A 27790-nucleotide genomic window follows, 5' to 3' on the forward strand; every position below is an offset into this window, starting at 1 on the left:
AGCAAGAAGACGTGTCACACCTAACTGTCTACTGACAGACTAAACTCTGCCTCAGATCGTGTTAACTTAATTGATCTATCTGGTATGCCTTGAAACATTCGATTGACTCTTACCGTTGCAATTTCCGCAACTATCTTAAATCAGTAATCATTCTCGACCCACTTTTTTAAAAGTCCTTTTGGTGTACGATTTCAAAAAGCCCTTGGTGCGCGTTGCGGTCCTAGCTCTAAAAAAATCACTGACTCGTTCCTAATATGTAAGACCCGAGAAAAAGAATCATATAAATGCGTGCTGCTTTTGTTTTCACTTATGATTCTTCCCATTAAGCAATTTGTGTGTCGTTTGCATAAATCTATATAAACTCTTTAGCAGTCAAAAAGTGGTTCTTAAGCCATAGTACAGAGTACCCTTCCTGAAACGAAAACTACTAGTTTATCGCTATCTCTGAACATAGTGCTCACTCATTGCCTTAAAAGGGAACGATAAAAATTTGCACAGGCAATTAAAGATCTGTTGTTTAAGTTATTATGTTTTATCCGTTGCTGTGGGGATGTTTATAAAGTTTACTTCGTTACGCAGGATCGTACTCAAAGACCCGTGAAATGACGTCACAACACTAGCCCTCGCGATAGTAAGTCATATTTCTTGGTGAAATATTCTACCGACTTTGTGTCGGGTTGTCCTTGATGACCTTTTAATTCGACTAGAACGATCTACTCTGCGTTTCTCACCCTCCAACTGTTTTTAATGGCCGCGTGGAACTGATTTAGATTTCTCTTGCTGTTGGAAATTTTTTAAATTTCCGTGTGATAGTAGGAGTGCGACTCGTGAAGTTTGTCGTTTGATCGAAGCAAGCTGTTTTTAAGTTTGGGTTTGAGGTTAGTGACTTTCAGTCAGAATGAGTGACAAAGTAGCTTCTGAAAAGCTTGAGGCCGATGAACAAAACCCAGTCGATAACGTTACAGGGGAAGAGTCCGCTATTCGCCCAGCAAAGAAAGCAAAGAAGAAAGGTAAAGGAAAGAAACGTAGAGAATCAGTCGAGTCCAGAGGCGAAGACGACGAAGGAGAAATTTCACTTAAAAGGAAAGGAAGGAAAAAAGTACTTTCTAAAGAGAATGTATCGTCTGATGTGCAACAAAAAGTCGAAGCTGAAGGCGACGATAAAAAGTTGGAAGCTTCGGTCACCGTAGATGAAGGACTAAAGGAAACAGTGATCGAGATACAAGCAGGCGAGAATCAGCCGGATGAACTTGAAGAAGTCGTAGTCAAGAAGGAATCGGCTTTTATCGAAGGAGACAACAAAGCTCAAGAAGCTGGGGATTCAGCTGAGGCCAGCGGGGAAGAAAAGAACGATGAAAAGAAAGACAGCGAAGAAGAGTCGAAAGATGTCGAGAGCCCGACTGTACGTAGGAGAGCGACGTTGTCTGATTTACGAAGTGAAAGCATTGACAAACAGGACGGAGAGAAAGCTGGAACTACAGAAGCGGCTTCTGAGGTACGATTTTACTTCCAGCAACTGTATTTTGAAGAATCATAGGTTGATGAATGTAACTTAAAAATTTAATTCAAGTCTGACTGAGACTGGTCTGTCAAACTGTTAGTCCAGGAATTCTTGATTTCACTTTCGCGAAGTCCATTCCGGATTGGAAGGAGCAACTGCAGAATACCCTGCCACCTCGGTCTAACTCATGTAAATGTGTCGAGCGGCTTTGAAGATCGCGGCATGACACGTTATTCTTATTCAATGACATGTGAATGATTGGCAGGGTATTCCGCAGCTTAGCTCTCACTTTCATTTCCAGGTTACATGTAGTACCTTGAGGACATTTCTTGAATGTATTTCTTTTAAGTGATATTTCACTCTTGTCATTTATTAATGTAAGCTGATTGGTTCACTTTGTTGGTATTTGTGTTCACTAAGTTATAAAATTATGGTATTGAGTACCCTTTAAGGCAAATGCAGAGGAATTTATTGTGGTGATACACAAGATATCCATAGTTTTTTTTTTAAACTATATAAGTGTGTTGGTCGCGTGAGTTTTAGCCTAGGCCAGTTTTCCTGGTACATTTTGACAATAAGAAAAATTTCAACTAAACTTAAGATTTCCAGAGTCAGGTCACAGTTTTCATTTACTCAATGAAGCTGTGACACCTTTACAACTTAATGATTTGAACTCTAAGATGGAATTTACACATGAGCCTGGAAATGAAAACTGCACACCCTTTTACTGTAAGAATGTGTTACCAGGAAGGTCAATACAAGTACATGCATGGGAACAGATTGTAAAGCTCAATTGAGACTGGCCTGCAGCTGTGTCAAAACTCACCTCAACCCCTTAGCCATAAACTTCCACCTATGGTTTGCTTCTGATGATGCCAGCTGTAAAGTGTTGGGGGCAAGGATAGGAGGTGTTCTGTAACAAGTCACTGTACACTTCTGCATTATCTTCCAGGATCTCAAACCTGTCAAAGAAGAGGAGAGCATAGAAGTGAAGATAGAAGTGGAACCTGATGACAAGCAGAACAATAAAGATGAAAAAGGAAAAGAAACAGAGGAAGATCCAAATACAGTGAAAAAATTGGAGGAAAAGCCAGTAGAGGCTGCTGCAGAGACAGCTGATAGTGTAGAGCATGTTGCTGTGCCTATTGAGGGAAATACTGAGGAAGAAAAGAAGGAGGTAAAATTTGAGAATGTAGAGGGTGGAGATGGTGAGGTCAGAACAGACCATGCTAAGGAAGAGGAAGCAGAACCAAGACAAGAACAGACCATGCCACTGATCAGTGAAACTGTGATCACCAATGAAACAGAGACAAGTGAAGATTACTCAAAGTATCAGCTTGACGATGAGTTGCCTTGGGCCATTTATCGTTCAATGGATACTCCTCCGCAGAAAAATCCCATAGAGGAAGATGATGATTGGCCAGCGTCTGAGGATGATGAAGATTATGGTAATATGTTGTTTCACTTAAGTGTGGTCAGCAAGTTAATGGAAAAATTTGCATTGTAAACAATATTATCATATCATTTTTAGGGCTTCCTCTATTCCAAGAAATTAATGATTTGACCTTACAAGCTTCTTTCTCCAGATTCTTTTATTTTAATGAAAATGTTCTATCTTAAGTGGTAATAGCTGTTTCACATGCGAAACCCTTTTCTCCAAGGACTCAAGTCTTTTATCATACTCTGTATTGTGCCAAAATGGTTCTTTTTCTGAGTTGCTGATTTCACACTGAGACAAAAGTGATTGTGATCACAATTAATGAAAAACAATTGAATTCTAAACTAGGTTGAATTATTTCTTTGCTGGTGTAGTTGTTGTTTAGGAATGTGGCATCAGAATATCAGTCTTGAAATCAGCAATTTTCAATTTAGTGTAGAAATATTTTAATTATTTTTTTATTGCATAATTTTTCATGATCCAAATCTGTTCCATTATAGCACCACCCAAGAATGAGGATCTCCCTGACCTAGACATGTTGATGGGAACATTAGATGGAGGAGAATCTGAACTGGAGACAACCGCATCACCCCCACCACTCATACTTCCTGAGGAGAAGCATGCCAAGCAGCGACGCATTGATGAGCTCAAGCAAGGGCTTGCTAATGAGCCAATTGAACTTTATGATGAAGAGTTTGAGAAGAGAATGGAAGATGAAGTACTAATGATTGGAAACATTTCACTAGAGATGGTTCAGGTATAACATAAAAAGGTTAAATTTTTATTGTAAAAATTTTCTACTAGTTCAATTCTTACATTTGCTTTGTTTCATGATAATGATCAAATGATAAGGAATAGCATGCAAATCACAATTGCTTACAGTATACCAGTAGCTTCCCAATTTATACAGTGAGTGTTTTGAGCTTTTTGTGTTACCTTATACAATTATATTGCATGGCAATACTTCCTCCTTCCTTCCTTAGTGGAGGCACTGTGACCTCATGCTTAGTGTGCTTGACTTCAGATTGAGTGGTCCCAGTTCGAGCCCTGGCCAGGGTGTACAAATGGGTACAAGCAAATATGCTGGGGGTAACCCTGCGATGGACTAGCATCCCATCCAGGGGGGAGTAGCAATACTCCTAGCTGCTTCATGTTAAGGAAACTGGAGTTAAGCACTGGCCCCATGGGCTACTTGGGCCTGTATAAAGGCTTTACTTCTTATACAAGTATATTGCACATGGCAATACTTCCTCAAGAAAAAAAAAAATTTTCAAATTACATTAAAATTTTTTTATAACATCTGCAATCAAGCTAGGAGACCAGTTGGGAAATGTGCACATTTACAAAGAAGCTTTTTATTTACTTGTAGGAAGAGGAGCGTCGACTTAGAGATGAGCACATTGCTTATCAACAACAGCAAGCCAAGACACAGCGTGAGAGACAGGAGGATATTCTGGAAAGAGAAGCTAAAGCCAGGAAGGAAGTCATGAGGGTTGTTAGAGAGAAACGCAAGCGGCTGCAACAGAGAGAGGTACAAATAGACAAATAGTTCACTGTTTGACTGTGAGATACTTGTAACAGATTAAGAAAGAGGGTAAATATGGAGTTTGGTTGTCTAGTAAAGAAAGATATCTAATAATTCTCATAAGCAAAGGACTAAGAGCAAATCTGAACCTCAGGGAGATCTTTCTATTTGAGAATGAAGAGGCTCTGTGAGCTGAGCTATAGAGATAATATGGTTTGGTGTGTGAGTAATGTACATGGTTCATATGTGACAAGCACTCTGATTATACACTGGTGATAAGTCTTTTACAGTCTGTTTCTCCTCACTCTTCTTCTTCTCCATATTATAATCATTAAGATTATAACCAGTGTGTCTGTCACTGCCATCATCATCCATATATTATTACATTCTGTTTGATACCATCTAGCAACCAAAAGGGTTTCCTTAGATGGCTTAGGATTTGTCAAAATTTTTAATTAGAACTAGACAGCCAGATCCCATTGAACAGTATTGCTATTAGACTGAATTAGCAAATTTACACTTTGGCACATAAGGCTATCTTTTAAAACTTCCTAATTCAAAGCTACAATTTGTTCCTGGTAATTTTTCAGGATCTTTTGATGCAGCAAGATCGACTGATACAGAACAGGATACACAGGGCATTCCGCCGAGCTGAAGAACAATTACTTAAGGCCCTGACAGCAAGGAAAGGAGAAGTTAAGGTGAGCTTGCTCTGTTGATTTGATTATGAGTAAGAGGCAAAGAGAATTTGTAAAGGATGGCTTAGGATAGAGAAGATCAACATGTATGGCAATGAATCCTCAAGAGGTACATAATATGCTGTAGCTTCTTTTTGTGATCATTATAATGACATTTTACAAATGGATACTCACTCTTCCCTTACTGTGTTTGATTTGCATCAATTTTCCTATTCCAGGCCATGTATGGAGATTTGATGTTAGCTGATGGCCAGTATGGAGGCAGCAAAGGCAGGCGCTGGAAAGTTGATTGGAACAGAACCCCACAGCCAATACAGATTAAACTGAAGTGTCTACGAGGAGTCAAAGACAAGTTACCAGGTAAACCACATAAAGAGCTATGAATAAGAACTTGCAGAGTAAATTTTGATGTACTCATAATCAGTTTACTAATTTTAGAAAAGCAGTTAATTTTGTGAGGATTTCTAAATGTGTAATGGGCAGATTTTCTTAATCTCAGCACAAGGAATTTGTTAAGGGATGTTCTGACTTTTATGATCTAGGTGGTAGTTTGCTTTGGAAGTTTTATGTTGTCCATGTCTCATGAGTCTCTGATCCTTCACAGCCCAAAACATTCTATTTTCAAGTTATAAACAAACATGGCACATTATATGGTTTTCATTTCTTCCTTCCTTTAGCTGGTCGCTATGTCCTCATGGTGTCTTTATATGATCGCCTGGGGGGCCATGTACTTAAGTGGTCAAATCTGAAAGGTCAGCAGTGGGGAGGGGCAACATTACCTCTGCAGCATGATGGAGAATTCTTTAACATTGAAATTAAGGTTGGTTTGACAAAACATACAGTGTACATCTCTTGATGAACGCATGAATAACTCTTTAAGCATTAGTCAGCACAAGAAGTAGGCATGAAACAATGGGTGAAATCCAAAAACAGTCATTAACCATCCTTTTATCAAATCAAACACATTGGCTGTTTACAGCTTAAGCATGAAATTTGAATTGTGAAAAATTGTGGGAAATGCATTTTTGATGGTCTTGATGATATCTATATGTTAACAATGTTAGAAACTACCTGACAGTGGAAGGAAAGAATCTTACAAAATGGGGAAGACTCTTTTTTTAACAATGATGTTATTAATTATTGAAGTACACCTTGCAGTGAGTCGCCCTCATTATTTTTTGGCACACATCTATTGATATTGGCAAAATCCAACAGGAACCATCTCCAAAGCCTAAAAAAAGATTTATCCACCTAGTCCTCGTCCTAGTGAAAACTCAAAACAAACAAAACCCTGATATCGCACTTTTGTGAACAAGATGAAAACTGTAGAGAAAGAGTTACAGTCTAATATGGTGGCAGAAGGGTGAGATATCATTCCCACAATTAGAGCCAATTCCCCATATTCCATGGTTACAATGCTCAGCATCTACAATGTTGATGACACAAATACCAAAATTTGCACTAAAAATAGTAAAAAAAAATCATTTTATCCAATACTTTTTGGGTGCAGGCGTCTTAAGCTAGTATGCCTTTAAAAGCTTAAGAAAGAGAAGTGTTATTTTTTTAATTCAGATTTATATTGATGTTCTGTTAAGATCAGGGAAATATAAATGAAGGAGATCTTTGAAGTTGTAATACTAACATGTAAGAAGTAGACAGATGGTTGAAATTTTGTCATACTGTCTCATAAAATGGGCCTTAACTGCTTAACAGATTGTCTACCACTGAACATATCAAGAGTTACTGACTGCATCAGTGAAAATGTTGTAATCAAATTTGGTTGATATTGTGTGATGTTATATATTGTAATAATACATGTATTAATTCATTATATGAGGAACACTTTTACATATGAAGTCACTTCTTTATTATGTTGAAAGTTAAAGTTTCAGATGTGATAACAATATTGTATGGATGTTGAAATGCAGTAGCTTAATTAGAATAGGTAACACCATGATTTCAGGTGCAATTTGGTGTTAATAAGCACAGTTGAATTTTTCAAAGACAACAAAATTGCACAAGCTTGTAGGGTGAGTGCATTAAATCTTGAAGTTACATGTCAATGATTTACATGAAAAACTCATCACAGAAAGTCAACATTTTAGCATTGTGTGCTATTTGTAATTTGCACTGGTATTGCAACTTTGTACTCATATTACAACTTTGCATTTGTGTTACATGAAAGATGCACTTGTTTCAGCCAATCAGATGCACATAATTTTTTCATGTATATTATACACACTGATACTTTGCTTCCTTATGTACTCCTTTGTAGATGAAAGCATCACTCATATTATTACATCATACTCCTTTTGCAGATTGATCAGAGTGTGTTCACTGTGTGTCCCTCCAGACCTGATGTGCGTCCAGGCATGATTCTGGTGTTTGAGCTTTTTATTCTTAGGGGAAGTGTCACAGCCACAGATAGGGTGGTAGGATGGGGATGTTTCCCCATTTCTGATGGAGAGTTTAACATCATTGATGGAAAGTAAGTTCAAAGTTAATTCCAGTTGATAAGTCTGTGCTGCACTTTCAAATCACTCAGCCAGCTGGCAGTTGTGTAATGCAGCACTCAAATTTCAAGCAGTGCAGTGGATCAATTTTGGCAAGGCAAGCTTCAACTTTCCATACAAAAGTGTATACAAAAACATAAGAAACAACAGGCATTATGCAAATTTTAGAGAAAAATTGAGAATTTAGTGGAAATCTGTGAAAGGACGTCGCAAAGTTTATTTACCCATTACTATGAATATCTTGTTGATCTACCATTTTATTTTTAGCTGTAGTAGAAAAATTAAATACATCTTTTAACACAGTTTTAAGTTGAAAGTTGCCAATGTAGTTCAGTGTTAAAGCAAAGTGAAATGCTGGACAGAATTTATTCAGACTGAAAACTTTCTACAGCAACTCATCAAAAGGATGAACCTGCACATAGTAGTTTCCTCCTTATTTTCTAAGAAGCTAATAGGGTCAAATTTAAATCCATCCATTTCATTTCACACACTTTTAGGTACAAGGCTCCATTTCTTCGTGGTGACATGGATCCCACAATTGATAAACATGAGACGATTGAAGAGTTGATGGCTGATGATCTTGAAAACTGGCTGTGTAACCTGTATTTTGAAATTGTCAAGCTACCTCGGTAAGACACATAGTTCGTTTGCCATCCATTTGGTTTATTACTTCTGAGCTTGTTTTGATTTTCATGGCATCGAAAGAGGAGGAGTATTGTTACTCTTTCTGGGGACAGGATTGTAGTCCATCAAAGGAAACCTCTAAGCAGCCTGCAAGGGGCTTTTGCAGGTGATGTGGCAGTGCCTGGGAGAGCATGCTGACAGACCATTTCCACCCCCCCCCCCCCCTCGTCAACAGCAATTCATCAAATTTCCCTAAAAATTTTCTCACATCATTAATTTTATTAGGTATAGAGAGGGCTTCCTAAAGGATGATAAATCTAAAGTTGAGATTAACACTGGTGTGACGTTTGACCATATTTACAGACTTACTCTAAAAGTTGGATATGTAATTAAATAGTGATTTAATTAATATGCATCTTGTTATTATTAGATATATGGCTGGACAGAAGGAATATGAAGTTGAACTACAATTTACATCAGGAATTTTAAGCTATCCATCACGCACGAATATTGATGAAGAGAACATTGATGGAGAAGAGCCCATTTACGGTTCTCGAATGGATCTCAAGTCATCGCCATCCAGCACTCGACGTGGCAGCAGAATCAGCATGATGGGGTAATTATTCAATCCCCTCACCTTAAAAGGGGCTCTGTTGAACCAAAACCATGTCCAAGGGAAAGATTTGCCTTTAATTATTGCAAAAGAGCTGGAAAGAGTATAGTAATTACAAAATACATGTATCTCTTTAAACTTGTGAAGTGTTTTGTTTTGACAACACAAATGCAACATGTGCTTGTATGTGGTTTTCTGTTGACATCTGTTTTCATTGGGCATGGAGTTTAAGCCTGTCCTTCAGTTGCTCTTGAAAATTTGCCCTTTAGTGCTACTTTTTGTAATACTTAAGCTATTACCCTCTAGATGATGGAGCCCTTCGTCTTACAACTTGTTTATACAGCACTTTACAATGTTTATGACAAACTGCCTGTATTATTTCTAGGTCAAGTTTTTTTGGGAGCACTGTAGCTATTGATGCAGCTGTGGAGGAAAAAGAAGGCATGGGTTCTACCCAGAAATTGCAGGTGGAAGTCCCGGATGTTAGAAGAACTGTGAGTGCTTGAACTATGTTCCTTATCCTGCACACAACTGCGTCAAAAATATGCAGTATTGCCTAAAAGAAATTGTGGAATTCAATTTCTCGATCACTCCTTTGTTTTTATTTTCACAATTGTTAATTGATGTTAGACAATTATCAGCTTTATTCATCCTTTTTCGACCATTGTTTTCATGTTCTTGGAGTCATGTTTTACTGTAAAATCAAACCATGTTTCATGAGTGTCGTACGAGCTATTAATAGTTGAAACATGTCAAGTCTCCTACTGTACATGTTTTTGTTATGAACTGTTGTCTGAAGAACATTTTAGCCATATGGTGATCCTATTTAAAATTACTGGTGGAGTGACACACTAAAATGGGTTGAAATAGGAAAAACGTGAATAACATAGTTTTTTTTACTCGATAGCACAAGCAAGCTTAATAAGATTTTTTATTGACTTGTCAAACAGTTGGCGACAAAACTGTATTTCTTCAAGTTGTTTTGAAATAGAGCTTTCAAACAAGAGCACCATCGTCCTTTCGACCAAACGAACTTGTCAAATTGTAAGCGAGGGAACCGTCGGCAAGCAGATTTACAAAACGCCTTAGAAGTCGTAGTCAAATTTTCAGATACCCTTTAAGGAGAAGTGAAGGTCTGATCAGTGGTGTGTTTTTTGTTATCAGTCTCTCGCAGTGCCCGAACCGATATTACGTCAGCGCCGTAGTTCAGCCGTGTCACAGAGACGGACGTCTCGTCCCGTAACCATGCATATGTCGCGCAAAGCGGTGGAGATCGACGCCTCAAGCGACGGCAGTGGGACGGACTATTCTGATGATGAAGTTCTTATGCTGAAAAAAGATGATGGATTTAGACCGGTGAAGGGCCAACCAGGCATGTATTACAAGGTACGGTAAGAGTAGTATCTAGAGAGTTTATTAATCTTCGTATTCATATAATTATTTAGTAATAATAATAATAATAACAATAATGATAATAGTAATGATAATAATAATGACAATAATGATAATAGCAATGATAACGTTAAAAAAATGCCACTAAGGAGGCTTTTCAGAGCCATTGCAAAGAAATTTTAATTAAACATAGAGTTTAAAAATCCCATATACAAAGTGCATTCAAGGAGTTGAACTTGAGGCAACCGAGAGCAAATCCAATGAGTAACAGGGTGGAGGGTTTGAACCCAGGACCGCCGGATTATAATTCCAGCGCGTAAACCACTCGGCCTCACTGCCTCCACAGCTTCCCGTTGAGAATAGTATTACTCTCTTCAAGTGAGCCTGCATTCTCATCGACAGCTTTCTAAGCAGCCTATGTATGATGTTATGGAGTCGAGTGCTGGACTGCAGGAAGCTAATACAATGCTGAGAAATAACCAAACATCACAAAGTTGTCCGAATGTTATTACCGAGTGCAAATTAGTATTAGAAAAGTTATTTTGGAATTAGCGTATTCTTGTGGAATGTAGCCATGATGACAAAAATAACGATGCGACCGGGAAACGTAAAGTTTGCTCGCGATATCTTACTTTATTTTATCATATAATAGCTCGTCTTTTCAGCTCTGAAAATAGTCGTGCAAAAGTAAATCTAAATGTCCAGCGATAGAAAATGGAGAAAACCTTTCTAAGTCGCAAATGTGTATATTCCAGAAACATTTGAACAATCCAGTCGACGTCCACGCCAAAAAGATGTTTACTATGCTTCCAAAGACGCCTCTGATGACACGAAAGAAAAAGAAGAAAAAGCTGACTCATTTAGAAGAACTCGAAGAACACACATTCACTGTACAGTGAGTATAACGTTATTCTGTTTAGCTGCCTTCATCTACACAGTCTTGCATACCTTTAGCTGTCACCGCTGGAAAAAACCAGAAGTTGAATGTGTTTACTTAAAGTGCTGTTTGCTTTTTGTTTAATTTTCCAATTGTCCTTCTCACCCAAGGCCACCTTGGTCCAATAAAGGGCGCATTCCCCACTACGGTCGAGAAAAGATGCAATATGTGGGCCGTCAATTGATGGCTGAGCTGGGCCTCTCTCAATGGCGTTCCCGTGAGTTTTGGGCCATGTTACTCCTCATTGCCTTCACCTGGTGGGTTCGTTTGTACGCTCATTATGGCGCCCAGTGGGTTTTCCTTCAAGCGTTATTTGTTCCAGTTAACAAGTGAGTAAAAGCGGTCGTTGTCAATGATATAACAAGGAGGTAACGGTAATGATAGTTAGAAAGCAAACTGTTTATATCCTCTGGTTGGAAAGTCATCAAAGTTTTGGTGTGCTATTTTGACTCTTGAGCGCTTTCTTAGATAGAATCTCTTATGCTTTCTTTGACTCTCATGTGCTCGATTTGATTCGTGCGCTTTCGCCGTCTGATATTTTATTTCGGCGAATCTCGTTTGCGCTCGTTAATTTGATTGTTTTCGCTCACTCGGTGACTTAAGTATTCCTTTGTCTACTTGTTACTTGAAGAATCGCCGAGACTTTTAGATTTTGCGGAATTTATACGAGGAACCATAATTCTTGTTTAAGATTCGGGTAAAAATGGCAACTGTGCCGACAAATTTGATATGTGTGGGAGCTTACTAGACATGTACGAATAAAGCAGTTTGTTAAGCCGCCTTCCATTTTAGCCAGTTTTTGCATACTTTTAGAATATTCAAATGATTTATGAGAAGAAATAAATCAGTTATTTCACAGTAATAACTGTTGGGGCCCTTTACCTCCTCTTTGCCTTCAGTTGTTGTGTTCAGGATATTCTGGATATTCTACACATGACGTAAAGATTGTTGACATCATGATGTCGAGGGGCCTCTTATCGTGTTAGTTAGTTGAGTATTGTTTGCGTTTGTGCCAGTTTATGATACAATTTTTTTTTATTATGACGGTTTTATTCCCTTTTCACTTATTTGTGAACTCCAGGTACGAATTTCTCGCCTACACAGTGAACCTGAACTATCAAAACACACTGCTGAACACAGTGGAAGAGATCAGTATAGTGGTGATTGGACCGTTCTTCAACATTATATTGTTCTGTTTATTAATCCTCTTCTGCTGGGGAATGCAGAGACTGTTTGGAACTTTTCCTAACATCTTCTCACGGTTTATCATGGCATTTGGAATTAATGCACTGCTTGATCCCATCTGGATTCTGATCGTGGATTCTGCGCTCATGAGGTATAAACTAATAGTTATTACTATTTTTTAGAACCCTTTGATACAACGGTTTATTACTATTGAAAGAAAAAGAGGACTGGATTACTTCTATAAATGACCAACCTGACGACAGTATATAACTCGGTGAACTAACAAAAGGTTACGAGGAAAACCTTAGAGCACTTCGAGAAGAAGAAGGATATCGGCTATGAGCTAATTACAGACGCACTCTCTTCACTGGGGTTGTTAAGAAGTTGTTTTTAGGATTGTAAAGGGATACTTTTCGGGTAACATGACAAGACTGCTGTAGAGGAGGAAGAGTGAGAAGTGTTAGACTAACATACCTTTGTTAAATATTTCTAACCCATTCTTATTTCGAATTTCACTTTATTTAGATTTTTAAACGTGGGAGGTGATGTTCCAATAGGAGACGCGTTCAAACTCTACTGGCATTTCTTCCGCTTTGACGGCAATGGCACCGTAGGTATCGTTCTGACAATATTCCTGTACGTTGTTACGCTGTTCACTGCTTCTTGTGTAGTGTATATGTACTTCTTGAGGCTTCACAACAATGGCCGCCTCATGGATGTCTATCACCGTCTTCACGCGCGTGAAGACGAGTTCTTTATTCCTTACGACCTGGAAATCTCTAATGTGGAGTTGAACTATGTCTGCAAGAAGTCAGAACAATGGCGAGGAGAAGAAGGAGAAAGGAGAAAAACCGCTGTTTATGATTATATCTGGGAAGAAGAGAAGGTATGCGTTTGCACTCTCAACGAAGTTCCTTTGAAAAGAGCGCTGAAGAAACACGCAAGTTGTCTCGCTCGTGTTAGGAAGGCATAGCTGCTTTGTCTTACTTGTGAAAGAGACCCAAAGCCCGCTTGTTTCTTTTTCCTTCACCTTTCAGAAATCGTTGTTTTCGCCAGTTTGATCGCTTGAATATAAGACACGGGAGCTTCGTCACCTAACCAAACACTTTAACCGAAACTTAAGAGCTTTAACTGGTCTATGTGTTAAAAGTTTGGCAGAGGTTAAATTGTACTAAATTGAGTGTGATTGTTTTGGGGTTTGTTTCTAGGAATTTTAAGAATGATTGCATGCATCAGAAAATTTTGCTGAATTTTTAATCATCTAGTCTGAGTGACTTTCTTTATATTTAGATTGATGAGTCGGATATGGGGGCCTCGGACAAAAAAAAGACTGGGCACCGTGAAATCACATCTCACGTGTCTATCCACACCATACACTTGGATGGGTTACGAGAGTTATACAGACACTTCCTAAGGCTGCCTGATGGAGCTATTGTAGAGGTATGTTCATTTCTACACATATTTCTTATTTCTTTTTAAAATATCATGGTAAAATATCATGGATTGACAGTTATTCTAAGTTAACTTTTGAGCGAAGTCCTCGCTAGAACCTAGTAACTAACTGACTGACCGACTAACTGTCAGACCTACGGCTGACTGACTCATTGGCTGACTGGCTGGCTTGCTGACTGTCAAATTTCCAGTCGACCCACTTATTGGGTGGCTGGCTTGCTGACTAACTGTTTCACTGACTGACTGACTGACTGACCGCATGCTTGTCAGACCTACGGCAGACAGACTCATTGTCTGGCTGGCTGACTGACTGCCTGTCAGACCTATACTAACTGTCTCACTGATGGCTGACTGACTGTCAGACCCACGGCTGACTTACTGACTGACTGGCTGGCTGGCTGACTTACTGTTTCACTGACTGACTGACTGACTGCCTGTCAGACCTACGGCTGACCGACTGGCTGACTGACTAACTGTCTCATTGACTGACTGACTGCCTGTCAGACCTACGGCTGACTGACTGACTGGCTAGCTGATTGGCGTTTTGTACGACTGACTGACTGACTGTATGAATGAGTGACATCTGTCTGAATTACTAATTGAATGAATGATCGACTGCTTGTGTAACAGGAATGCTTTCGGGCATTCAATCAGAAAAAAACCTGAAAGTAAACGATTGTTGACATCTTCGAGCTCAAGAAAACGCGAATGATCAAGTCTTGATTGGTTTTAGTTTTGCGTTTGATTGGTTGATGGGGTTGTGCGAGATTTTAAGAGAAATATCAGAGTTCAGTGAAACACGTCGTTGCAATCCCAAATAGCCTTTGCTTCTCAAAATTGCGCCACTTGTTTCATCGTCCTCTCCCTTCCTCTTTCAGGTGTTTGGCGAAATGGGCGTGGTCGGTATGGACGAGAGCATAAAACAGGCACTTATTAAAGGCACTACTTACCAGTCCATGGACAATGCAAGAGCATCACGGGCCAGTTTAAGAGCGAGGTCCCGGGCCGGCTCGGTAATTAGTGAGTCATCTTTTCGGAGACCTTCGGTGATGTTAGAAGTTCCTAAAACTGCACGTTCTCCGTCTCCTGTGTAGACCTGGAGGAGAAAGGAATGCGTTGTATTATACTTTCACTTCGGGCAATTAATGAGTGGACTAAGACTCAGTAATGTACACTGAAATATCACGAATCACTTTGCTGTGAATATAAACAGTGTATTAGCATGCCCTTATCACACAAGCACACAAGGCAACATGTCATAGAAAAAGCAAAACACAGAACCCCTGGGATACCATCTAATTTGTAATTTCTTTTGCTGATTTATAATTATTTACATATGTAAAAGGTGAGATGTCATAGTTTCATAGAGGGGACTCGGTGGGTAGTTCACTTTTTCACTTTTTTTAAGCAGGAGTTAAATAGTCGTGTAGATAGTAACAAACATTTAAGTACCGTGTTCATGTCTGAGTAATTATCTCATCTCTCGTCTCCTTTTTATGCATTTTAAAGTGTCACAGTCGGAAGGAAAGACGTATGTCAGACACTCAACTTTGCGTGAACTGTCTGTGCGCTTGTTGACTCGGATTTTGCCGTTAGGTTGAGGTATTAAGAGGTCTCAGGTTAATTTATCCATTGATATCAGCACATAATTAGGTTTGCATCTGAATGAAAGCTGGAATTTTGACCTCTGGAATTCCGGCCTCTGAACCACTTTCGGTTAATGACCATGAAAGTTGCGATCTCAAGTTGCGATCTCAAGTTGCGACTGTGTGCTTGACAGTTTCAAGAATACTCGGCCGCTTGAAATAACATTACTTCCCATGTTTTTTGCCAACGAACCAACGAAACGCTGTATAAACCAAATTCGCCTGCCAAAAACCATAATTTCCATTTTGTTGCCTTTGCCGGCAGATGATTTCCCTGCTTCGAAATACGACTACTGCTACTGTGATTCGTTTCTAAAAGATGAAAATGCGGTTTTAATCGATTTTATTTCATGTTTAGTGCGTCAACAACTTTTATTCTTAGTCACTTCGGGCCAGGATTTTAGCTGTGGCCATGTCAGAAAAAAAAGCTGTGGCTATTTCCTAACCTTGCTGGTCAAGTCTCCGTTGTAAATAATTTTTCCCTGCTATTTAACTTTATCTACTGTTGCTTGGTCTATTTATTTTAAAATGTCTGGGTTTTTAGGTTACTTGTTGAAATTTACCACGAGTTTAGGTAAAGTTAAAAAACCGCAAAATAGGAAAGTGGAAATCCATATTAGCAAAAAATATGTTTAATATATTTTTATTTGATCAGTTTCATTGTAGATTTGTAATAAATATTGAAAACAAACTTTGTGGTTTTAATTATTAATTTGGTGGAATTTGGGCTTTCAAAGACCTCAGCCGTTCAGAGGTATTAAAACGCTATTGCATTTTTGCCGTCAAATACGAATGATAATAATTCTCAAAAAATTTTCGGTTATCGGCGGATCGATTTGTACTTTTTGATCCTCCAAGTCTACTTATAGGTGGATAATGTTCAAATCTTGTTTGAGTATTTGGACGTCGTTCTTCTGCCTCGAAACTAATGTTAATTTTTTGTCAGTACATAAGCTGTGGCTGTAGCTCTGTCAGTTGTCTCACAGACTACTCAGATGAGTTTTTGGAAAGGGATGCCACGAGGAACGAAATCCCACAAACACTGATCGTAGTAGGTCAATAGCAGAAGCGTCTTTGACAAGAAATTTATACAGCAATCGATTTTCGAATTCCATGATTCAAAATCATGAATAAGAAATAACTATCGATGGATTGCTGTGTGTGTATTCCGATTTAACTCAGCGAGGAAAAAAAAGGCTTCATCTTATGGGGTGTTTTGATTTTGGCACAAGCGTTCCCCCCCTCCCCCGAAAAAAAGAAAACAAACAAACAAACAAACAAAAAAGCCGGCTGTACCAAAACAGTAGTGTTTTGAACAATGTAGAGGAAAGATAACGTGTTTGACTTGCATAAAACTGGGCAACACTTGCAATCATAAGAATACGGGAAAGGGAAAGCCCCTAAAATTTATATTTCACGCTGCAGCTTGAATAGCAAGCTTACTGCGCTTTTTCTTTTATTTAGTTTAACTGCAATAGCTCTTCCGATAAACTCATTGTAGATGAAAATGTTGTCTGCGAGTACTGCGTCCTTTTGTGGCAAGAGACATCAATTTTGCTTGCCCGGGCCATCAGCCGCACAGGTAACACGTGGAATACTCATTTTTAGAGAGTTTCGAAACAAACATGGTTTTTCTTCAGATTATTGCAGTATTCCATGCTCTCATCGCTGCAATCGGTGTTGCTAGAAATTTTCTGGCCATACTGACGATAGCCCTTGAAAGAAGAATTCACGTGATGCAGTTCATTCTACTCAGTAGCCTTGCCGTGTCAGACATGTTCTTTGCATCCTTGTCACTCATTTCGTATCTCGGCATATGACAGGAAGATGATTAAACGCACGAACGATGATCAATTTTGACTTTATATTTCTACCTTAACATGAAACTTCATCTGATAGTCGTTTCATGCGAGCGGTACAAAGCTGTTGTCAAATCACCTTTGACCTGTGATGGTTCGTTTTAAGTCCAGAAAGTGAGTCATCTTCCTAATCTGGTTTTTGCCGATACTATCAGTGTGTCCATTATCCGTTTGTCCAATCAAAGGCTGGGAAAGGCTTGTCGACAAGAGGGTGTTTGTTTTTGATCCAGGAAATTTCAGAGCAGCTTGACATGAATGGTTGATGAGTGTTTTTTTCAGAACTCGATTCGTTTAAAGTAAACACTTTTGAGGGCAAAATTTTCAGTTAAGAAAACGTGACAATTAAATATGTAAAATTATTATCCAATAGAAGGAAAGGGGTAAGTTTCTGGAGAAACTGCGGTACTTCGTCGGTGGAGGGTATTAAGACGTTTTAAAATGACCGACCATGGTTTCGTGATAGTTTTAGCTTCGGAAAGGATCCTCGTCAACGCGAACTTAACTCGAACGAACCTTTGTAGCGTCGAGGAAACCTTAATTTCGAAGTCTGTCTTCTTTGAAATTCTGTAGGTTTTGAAAAATCGCCCTTACCATGTTGCAAGTTTTGTTCCTTTTTGGCTCTGATTTCATGATACCTATCACTATAGCAAAAATCTAATAAATAATACGATAAATATCGTTACGATCTTTCAACCGTTTAGGTTTTTAGAGTGTGTACTTAAACGGCAGCAATCAACTCCAACTCCTCGTGAAATTTTGTCGCACCTCTTTGGCTGACGTAGAAACCAATTTTATTTTGCCGCTCTTAACACTGGCCAAGGTTTCAAATCTGTAAGAGCAGCGCATTCCAATTTAAATAATTTTCCTCCTCTACCTGACCTCATTAATTCTATAGTTATGACAGAAAAAAAATCCTGTAAAATGCTGGGCCTCATAGTAGACTTGGAAACTTACGAATTACTGCACACGATAATTTTCCAGGCCTGATAATTTTCAGTGTCTTTATGAACAAGTGCGAGTTTGTCTATCGATATGAATAAAAAAAGACTTTTCAGCGATAATCGATTGGTCATCAATGATCGACATCTATATAATCCAACTTATTTTATTTTCTCAATATCGATTGATCGATTGCTTTCCCGATGGTCGCTTTCATCGATTGGTTACGTAACAGTGGACATGAGCGAAAAATAACGATGCAATGGGGGATCAAGCTTTTTGGGACCAGACGAGAACGATTGTCACGTTGACGGTCATAGTCCTCTAAGTCCAAGCGGTTGCTAATGATGTAATAGGCGGCTGTGCCGTAAGGCGGAAGGAGTCCAAGAAAGAGATCCTGTTTGCGGGCTAAACAGACGTTGGTGAGAAGTCTGAGAAGCGTTAAAAGCGGCGGTAGGTCGCCGGCAGCTGGCTTTCATGAAACCCCTGTCTTAGCATATTGTTGATTTATCTTTTAAAAATATTTCGTTTTGGAAAGTACGACAAAAGCAAAGCAATTTGTGTACTCTTTCGGTGTGTGTGTGTATTGCTTTGATAATGCTCTTGAAAGCGTTTTCTGGCTCACATTAAATCTCCAATAAAGTCAGCAGATAAAATATTTGTTTTTTGATTAGTTCTTGTTAAGAACACCCCATAACTTGAAGCAATTGTCCTTTCGCTACAGCCATGTTTGTTTGTTTCCATTTTGTTATTTGACTATTGATACGTGATAAAAGAATAAAAAGAAGTGGACTTTCAGCACGGAGCTACGTGTGTGTTCCCTTTTTTTTTTTTAATAGTCTTTGCAAAGTTTTTATTTCGTAAATTTGCATTTGAAATTTATTTTCCAGTGTCCGCCTTCTAGAGTCCAGACACAATCGTGACGTACTGTCAGATTTACTTACCCAGCGTGATATGCACGGTGATGATGAATCGCGTGACGTGACTACTGAGCTGAGATCATGCAACAGCTCTTGTGACTTATTTGGATTGAACTTTGACATTGAACGACCGATTATTTAGTTTTCCGAAAAATACATGTAGTAAAGTGACCTTAATTTTGCCTCAGAGATCATCACGAGATGTACCCGTGAATCATGCATCATCTTAGGGTAAACCGATGCTTCAGGCATTTAAAAAAAATCAGCTTGCAAATGGTACGGTTGTAAGTTTTACACTACAACAAGGGAGCGTTGATATCCATCCACTAATCTCTTTTAACTTTACTGCCACAGGCAGTATGTTGTAGGCTGGTCAGATTAGTTCCTAAAATGTGGCTTAGCTCACTCCATAATCAGTTCCCTTTGGCTTAGAATCCGACGGTCTGGGGCGTAAGTCCTCAGGGGAGACTTATTTTTGTCTCATACTCGTGACAAACGTATTTCAAATTTCCATTTTTTCCTCATCACCATCAATTATTGAATAAAAAATCTTATGAAGGTGATATGCCCTTGAATGAACTTTGAATAGACCTTTGAATTTCCTTTTCACTTAGATGAAATGGCCTGGAGGCGAGAAAAATTTGGACCAATGAAATCGTCTCATTTGCATGATAATAACGATGGGTTCTTCCGAAGAGGCGGTCAAAACTGTGAATATCATTTCAGGATCGTACGCGAAGTGGTTGTAGTTTAAGCTTTCGCTATGGTGTGCCTTTTAATCGAAGTTTTCTCTCTTGTAGGGATCATTCTTTGGCACTTTCTAAAGTCATTTATTCAAATATTTTTCCCTCCACCTCGTAAAGACGTAAGAGGAGAGATAATTTTCCTGACTGGCGCTGGTAGTGGAATTGGTCGAATGATGGCGTTAAAATTTGCCAAGCTAGGAGCTACAATTGTTTGTGTTGATATCAATCAAATGGCCAACGACTCTACAGTTCAAGAAATAAAAGATCAAGGACTTTCCGCTTACGGTTATAAATGTGATTGCAGCAGTCGGGAAGACATTTATCGAGTTGCAGAGCTTGTGAAGAACGATGTCGGCGATGTTACGATCTTGATTAACAATGCTGGAATTGTGAGTGGAAAAAAGTTCCTGGAGACCGAAGATTGGATGATTCAAAAGACCATGGAAGTCAACACGATGGCTCATTTCTGGGTTAGTTTTTTTAAATTCGTTAATAAGTAAATGAATTTGCGTGCAGCGACGATGCATGGACGGATGTCATCATGTTCGTATACACGCTAGGGTCAAACAATTTAAAAATTTATCAGTTACTCTTAATCTGTTATGGATTTTGTTTTTGGATTAGGAAATAATGAATGGTGTTTTTTTTATAGTTTTAAAACGAATCCTACTTATGTAGAGTACTTGTAGAGGAGACTTAGGGTGGGGTTCAAGGTCCAACATGGTTTTGATGATTTGAGAGGGGAGGGTGGTTTTGGTACACAAGTAGAGAGATCACCGGGTCCAAATTCTTCTTCCATACATATTTCTTTGGACTTGATCTTCAGCTGGACATTGAAAAGAGCATTGTAAACATATGGTCACACAGCTTATTTTGAACATACACAAAGGCATAGTCAAACAATTGTTAATATTTCAAGAGCTGTGGTTTTATGGTGATTTTGAATAAATTTATACTATCAGCCAAAAAGTGATGTAGAATGATTATTGGCTTCAAATGTGATTCTTTTTGGAAGAGTTGTTTCTTGGAAGGCTGCTCTCAGGTCAAGGGTATTGTAATTTGTAGGAAGTAGATCCCAATATGGTGACTTGCAAAATATCCATACCCACTAAGAAGGCCTTTTTTAGTGTTAGCCTCCCTACAACACCACAATAACATCCTTTGGTTTTACAGCTTTAGTTGTTTACATTTATTTGAAAACTTAAGCTTAAGATTTCCTTGATGCCACTTTTCTTGAAACTGTAGTGACCTGCCTAGGATGGATATGTCTTGATATAATTTTTAACATCAGCAGTTGTCAAAAAACACCTTTTTTGTATTTTTACCCTATCTACAGACAAATAAAGCCTTTCTTCCATCCATGCTGGAAAAAAATCATGGTCATGTTGTTACCATTGCATCATCTGCTGGTCTGTTTGGTGTTTGTGGTTTGTGTGACTACTGTGCCTCTAAGACTGGTGCTGTTGGTATTGACGAATCCTTGATGATGGAGCTGAATGCCATGAAGATGACAGGAGTACACACAACAGTTATATGTCCATTCTTCATCAACACAGGAATGTTTGATGGAGTTAAAACCAGGTAATTGTTTTACATGTAACTGAGCAAAGATCAAGATTCATTCAGGGTTGTTTATTTCTCTCAGAAATAGCTACTTGGTGCAAGGTAATTAGCTTCTATTAAACAAATAAAGAAGCCTTGACAGTGCTCTGTTCTGTTGTAAAGTGTGCATGAAGCTACTAGAGCACAAAGTAAGTTCAAGGGAGGTCAGGAGATGTAGCAGAGTCTCCCTACTTCTTGAGTGCTCTAGCTACCTCCTAAGTGTTTATAGCAGAACAGAGCACAGTCAAGGCCTCTCTGTTTGTCTTTTAATAATGAGTCTGTCAAATTCTCCACATGTTACTTACTATTTTCTGAACAAATTTTGATTTGCAAAGTGAAAAAAGTGCTGTCAACATGTTCTATAATCTCATAAGATACTACAATAAGTTATCAGAATACATGTTAGAATGGTTCAAATAATCTGATTGGTTGAATAAGACCAAAGCTGTCAGAAGTGTCAAACCATTAAAGTTCACAAACCATCAAAGTTCACAATCTGCAATAGTTCACCAAATGAAATAGTTCGATAGTTCAAATTTAACACTTTTACCAGAAGGATTTTTGTTTTAATACAGAATCTGGTGAAATGTTCAGAGAAATCTGGCCAAATTGTGGCTCACAAAAACATGCATGTTTTTCACATGACAATAAGAAGACAAACTGTGCAAGGGGTGTATTTTGTGAATGAACAATAGCTGAATTTTTTGAAAATTGTTCATGATGACAGTGTGGTAGAACAAGGCTGTTGTGACTGATATGGCTTTCACAAAATGATCAGAAAGAATAACAGAGCAAGCTCTTAGTTGCTCTCTGGAAGGGCTTATTGTGTCATGGTGAGACATTTTATAAGATAAGTTTATTTGGTGACGCATGCTAATCAACACCTTCAGCAATATTTCTGCTCTGATGCAAACAAAGTTTCCTTTTTCTGGAATGCCAAAAGAGATTTTTGTCACCTTTTGACATGATAAAAGGTTGATAAAAGCACTTCAATTACAAGAACAATCACTCTAACTTTTGGAAAGAGCTAATTAAAAGTTAGTAGACTTAATGATGAATAAGCAATTTCATCACTGTTCAGCACTCTACAGTGCGTCACGCTAATTCAACAATGGTGTTGTAATCATTGATTAGGTGATGAAAAGACGTTGGCATGAAGCATCATCAATCTTGCACCTTCCATTGTACTCTCATATTACTTTTTGCTTTATTTCTCCTGAAGTAAAAAAAGATACCAATATGAAAGTTTCTTTACTAGATATGAAATTTTCAGTAAATTTTAAAAAAAGACTTTTTTCCCTTCAATGATATCCTAAACACCAGGTCTGGGTTGTTCAAGGGTTGCTTAAGATAATTCAGGGTTAGTGTGAATATTATTTCAGGTCTGAAAGCTTTAAAAGGAAATGTAGTTCAAACCTTTTTGCTTGCAATATGATCATTTGATGTTCTAAAAAGGATAGGGAAAATTTTCTCTAAAAAGCTTTTGAACAAAAAAATAAAGAAACCTGGATTAAAATTTAACCCTGGGTTAGTGCTAATCGGCCTTCTTACAACTGGGCCCTCTCTATTAATTTCAGGTTCACTAGGCTAAAAGTGAATTTAGTACTAAGAACAGCTGGTTAGCAAAGTTTTAATGCCCATGGCTAGCACTTAACTTGTAGACAGAGAAGGAAAGAAGTTTTTGTTTGTTACAAGTCCTTAGTGCCATGTTATGTGCAGCAGCTTTTGACATATTTAATTTTTCAACAGGTTCCCATTACTACTTCCAATTCTGGAACCCAACTGGGCCACAGATAAGATGGTGGATGCAATCCTTCGCAATCAAACCATGTTGTTACTTCCAAAAATTCTGACTTTGTTTCTCTGGATTAAATGGTGAGTGAGTGCAAGAACTGGTATTTACAATTGGAAGGTGATGTCATTCATTTTAGTCATCAGTAAATTCTCAGCCTTGGATAATCCATTTCTTGTGTTCTGACTGGTTCCTCAATATCAGTCATTAGCTTGTACACAATTTTGCCTAATAAGGACAATCAACCTTAAAAGCTAAGTTTTTTGTATGTCTCACAATGTAGTCACGTGTGATGTAGATTGCAACGTTTCGACTGCATACTGCTAGTCTTCTTCAGACAATGAGGTCGACTGGTCATAGGTGATCTTGTAAAGCATGATGCTCTGCGGTGATTAGTTGTTTTTCAACAGCTCTGATTGGTGCATTCAGTGATTTGCTCCCTCAGCGGTCTGCTGTTGCACAGCTCTCCTGTTGTTGTGTTTCTTTATCGTGGGCATCCAGGCTTCTGGAATTTCTATTCCACTATCCCTGTTGATGTTGTCTGGGTGAAGTCTTATATGAATTGCCTCTTTGACCCTGCGCGCGTAGTAATAAGGGTCACAGTCAATAAACTTTAGTTCATTCCAGAGTGGCTTCGTTCCAGCAAGGATTGGAATGCACCAGTCAGAGCTGCTGAAAAACAACTAATCACAGCAGAGCATCATGCTTTATAAGATCACACATGACCAGTCAACCTCATTGCCTGAAGAAGACTAGCAGTATGCAGTCAAAACGTTACGATCTACATCACACGCGACTACATCGTGAGACAAACGAAAAACTTAGCTTTTATTGTTATTCACCACGATGAATAACCACAACCTTTTTTTACGACAATCAACCTACCAGGCGTCTCTCAGCAGAAGTTCTTTTTCCCTTGGAGGAACACTCTTGTTCAAATCAGCGTAAAAAAGTAACAACAAATATCAATAACAGTAAGACAAACTGCAAAAGACTCATTAAAAAAATTGGTATCTATGAAGTTTCCACAAGATCAAACACCACACAAGTAAATAATGCTTTTTGTGCATGCTGATTGGCTAGTTCAGAAGTGAACAGCAAGTACTATTTGCTTCCTATTTTTTTTTCCTATCTATGTGGTTAATGCTGAAACAATTATTCACCTCAGTATTGTTAAAAGTGGTAGATATTTACCTATGGTTTATGGTTCAGTAATTATCCATCTCTGATCTACTCCACTCTAGTAAATAATTGTTAATTATTCTCTATTTATCATTGGTTTTCCCATTTAATTTGCTTGTCTGATAATTCAGGACTGAAATGCTGAAATGCATTTTCAGGTCACCATTTCCTAGCTCTACTTAAATTCTGAGAAGGGTTTGCTTCTAATTGTTTCTTTTCAGTATAATTTGTTTTTACCTTTTCAGCACTGTACCAACACCTACTTATCATGCACTGGCAGAGTTCTTTGGGACCAATGCTTGCATGGATGATTTCAAAGGAAGATCAAAGAAATCAGAATGAAGAATGTCAATACTTTGTCTTTTTTCATCAGGAACATCAACTTTGATGGGTTCTTAATATTTCATTTACCTGTTTGTGAATGTGAACAAAATTATTTGATTTTAGCTTGCAAGTGTGGGTCCTTTTACAAACTTAAACAGCAGAGAAACAAAGTACCGGTAATATATGGTCTGTAAGTTATTTGGCTTTGTCAACTATGTTCAGAATTTACTAGTTGTATTTGTAACTTTATGCAAATTTCTTGTTTACTTATGGGGTTGCTCACATTTTTATTAAGTTGTTTTCTCCCTTATTTAAATACTACATGTTAAAAAAAATTTTTAACTGGTAAGCAATCCTTTTACCCATTGAATTTTCAAGAATTTCAAGTAATTATTGGTAGTAATAAAAAGTACTACAAGAGTTACATTTTATTGATTACCACCTGAAAAGTACACCACTCTTGAGGTGTGCGTCAACTGAAATTTAACAGTTAAACTGGTTTTTTTCTGTAATTAGTACGACCAAATAAGATCAAATATCATTGTGGTTTTGACAGTGGCTGTCAAGAGATATCCACCCAAAACATATTCTTAGCATACACCTCATTTTACATGAATTATTGTAGTATTGAGCTATTTACAAGGCAAAAATATTGAAGTAGTGGAGCAATCCTTTTACTTGTTGAATTTTCAAGAATACCAAGTGATTCTAGGCAGTAAAATGAAGTATTGAAGACGTAATATTTTACCGGTTACTGTTTCTTTTTATTTGTTTTGCTTTTTTACCCCAATGATGACGTTATTTATTTTTGCCTTGTAAAGTAGCTCATTTTTAAACCAAAGATTTTGATGGACATTAGATTAATATTGTACCTCAAAACTTATTTCATCTCCAACAAGCTATGCATCCCTTTTTATTTTAATATGAGTTAAGATATGTTATTGTTTTTTTTAATTTTAACATTTGGATGAATTTTCAGTTTGAGTAGGATGACTTGTAATGATTTTCACTTTAGTTTCTGTGTAAACTAGAGTTGTAGATTTTCTTCTGTTTGAAGTGAAGTGTGAAGAGAAGGAAGGGGAAAAATCTCATAAAGATTACTTTTTCAATTTGTTATTTGTTGTGGCAGAAATGGAATAATAAACAAATCTGTTTGCAAATCATCTCTTATATATGGAGAACTTTGGTCAAAATTTTTGCTATGGTTTTGTTCTTCTATAGGTGCTAAAAAAAGTGAAATGTTGACATGGGCAGCGTTTGACATTTACTCCGCTCTTTATCCCTTACCCTTCGCTATTCACCCTTCACCCTCCACCCTTCACCCTTCACCCTCCACCCCTCACCCTTCACCCTCCACCCTTCGCCCCTCACCTTTCACCCTTCACCATTCACCCTCTTCCTTCGCCCCGCAATCCCTTACTCAGTGATTGTTAAAACCGAAGGCCTCTCGCAGATCCTGGTTATAGACTCTTGGTATTTCCTTCTTATCGTCCCACGCTCAGAACGGTTCAGATAACGTCTTTCTTCATTTTACGACCGAATTGAATATTTAACATTCCCAGACAGCTTTCTTGAGGCATTGGTGCAAATGGAGTGAAATCGGAACCACTGTTCAATGTTCGTTTTTCTTTGCAAGTGATACTGATCTCCCAGTAAAGTTCTTTTGACAGTCTTGATATGACTGACTAATGTGAAGGCAACAGAACCTCGGCGTGATCTTGAAGAAATGTGAAATGGTTTCCGTTTTTACATAGCCTGATGTAAACACGTGGGAGGTTGGGAGAACACGAGATAAGCTGGAAACCACTCCGTTTCGCGTCATGGTTTCCTACGCTTATCTCGTGTTCTCCCAACCTCCCGCGTGTTTACATCAGGCTATGTAAACACAGAAACCATTTTACATTTCTTTTATAAAATAACTAATGAAAGAGGAACGAAAACTGTGTTTACATACGCTCATGTAAAATGGTTTTATGGCCAATCAGAGCGCGCGTACTATTTGAATTATTTTATAATAAGAAATGTGTAATGTTTGCATGAATATGTCATTTACATTGTGTACAGTTATTGCACAAGTAAATCATACACCTGCTATTGGAGTGGTAAAGGACAGCCGCCACTCATCAGGTTTAGCTGAACTTTAAGACTGTGTACCACTTAAAAACTTGCATTAGGGTTAAGAGATTTTCAAAGTGCTTCAGGGAAACATGCTATCCTGCGTGGAAGAGAAACACGATTTAATCGAATATAACGATTAATTAACGAATGCCCTTCTTTATCTAGATATAGGTCATCTGTGCCTAATTTTATTTCATAGGGCAAACAGCTAAGCATTTTGTAATATAATAGCAGTCACGAGACATAAGCCAGCCTGCTATGCATGAAAAATTTTTAATCCAGGTTAATAGGTTATTTCTGACCAGAACTGCATAATGCAGTCCGCTATGTATCAGAGCAGCTAGCTCTCGAGCGATATTTAGGGCAGATTGTTCATTTCGCAGTGTGCAATATACCGGCATTCAAGTGGTATATCGGGCAGCTTTAGCTATGCATTTCAGAATTCAAGTCGTGGGGAATTTCTTACCTTTACTACATATCATGACAGATGGAGCTATGCATTTCGCAAAACACCAGGAATTCGAATCAAGTTATAAGCTACAGGTTATTTCTTATGTCTACTGCATAATGCAGGTAGTAATGCAATTTGCAAAATACCATAAATCAAACACTGGGGATTGACAGCTAAGGACCTAATAGGCTTGTGCCTGGAAGAAATTGGATTGCCGGTATGTTACTAAAAACGAACTAGACACTGTGACATGCAATCTGTTAAAGCGTGGTTCTATTCAGCAGTCTTCCTGAATGGATTTACACCACAAAGAGATGACAAAATATCAGTAGG

The 27790-nt window shown here is 38.2% G+C and overlaps 2 protein-coding genes across 2 annotated transcripts; both read left to right on the forward strand.

Moving 5' to 3' along the window:
- Nucleotides 1-617: 617 nt before the first annotated feature.
- On the forward strand, nucleotides 618-16215 carry LOC131782228 (uncharacterized). The gene is made up of 18 exons (XM_059098941.2): nucleotides 618-1495; nucleotides 2454-2949; nucleotides 3440-3696; nucleotides 4309-4470; nucleotides 5055-5165; nucleotides 5381-5522; nucleotides 5840-5982; nucleotides 7481-7650; nucleotides 8173-8304; nucleotides 8730-8915; nucleotides 9298-9406; nucleotides 10077-10298; nucleotides 11060-11199; nucleotides 11352-11570; nucleotides 12323-12577; nucleotides 12952-13312; nucleotides 13717-13866; nucleotides 14757-16215. Exons 1-18 carry the CDS (start codon nucleotides 899-901, stop codon nucleotides 14970-14972), a joined length of 4068 nt encoding a protein of 1355 aa, XP_058954924.2. The 5' UTR covers nucleotides 618-898; the 3' UTR covers nucleotides 14973-16215.
- Nucleotides 16216-19932: 3717 nt separating this feature from the next.
- On the forward strand, nucleotides 19933-26051 carry LOC131782243 (epidermal retinol dehydrogenase 2-like). Its single transcript, XM_059098964.2, has 4 exons — nucleotides 19933-20458; nucleotides 21325-21569; nucleotides 23340-23465; nucleotides 24810-26051. Exons 1-4 carry the CDS (start codon nucleotides 20006-20008, stop codon nucleotides 24904-24906), a joined length of 921 nt encoding a protein of 306 aa, XP_058954947.2. The 5' UTR covers nucleotides 19933-20005; the 3' UTR covers nucleotides 24907-26051.
- The last annotated feature ends 1739 nt before the right edge of the window (nucleotides 26052-27790 follow it).

This window comes from Pocillopora verrucosa, chromosome 5 (genome assembly GCF_036669915.1).
Source record: "Pocillopora verrucosa isolate sample1 chromosome 5, ASM3666991v2, whole genome shotgun sequence".
Classification (NCBI taxonomy): Eukaryota; Metazoa; Cnidaria; class Anthozoa; order Scleractinia; family Pocilloporidae; genus Pocillopora; species Pocillopora verrucosa.

Excerpts from the sequence above, each read along its gene's own strand:
- LOC131782243 (XM_059098964.2), top strand. The coding sequence starts at position 20,006 with ATGGTGTGCCTTTTAATCGAAGTTTTCTCTCTTGTAGGGATCATTCTT. Across the intron at positions 20,459-21,324 it reads ACACGATGGCTCATTTCTGG|ACAAATAAAGCCTTTCTTCC; the intron begins GTTAGTTTTTTT and ends CCCTATCTACAG. Across the intron at positions 23,466-24,809 it reads TTGTTTCTCTGGATTAAATG|CACTGTACCAACACCTACTT; the intron begins GTGAGTGAGTGC and ends TTACCTTTTCAG.
- LOC131782228 (XM_059098941.2), top strand. The coding sequence starts at position 899 with ATGAGTGACAAAGTAGCTTCTGAAAAGCTTGAGGCCGATGAACAAAAC. Across the intron at positions 4,471-5,054 it reads AGCGGCTGCAACAGAGAGAG|GATCTTTTGATGCAGCAAGA; the intron begins GTACAAATAGAC and ends GTAATTTTTCAG. Across the intron at positions 10,299-11,059 it reads AACCAGGCATGTATTACAAG|AAACATTTGAACAATCCAGT; the intron begins GTACGGTAAGAG and ends TGTATATTCCAG.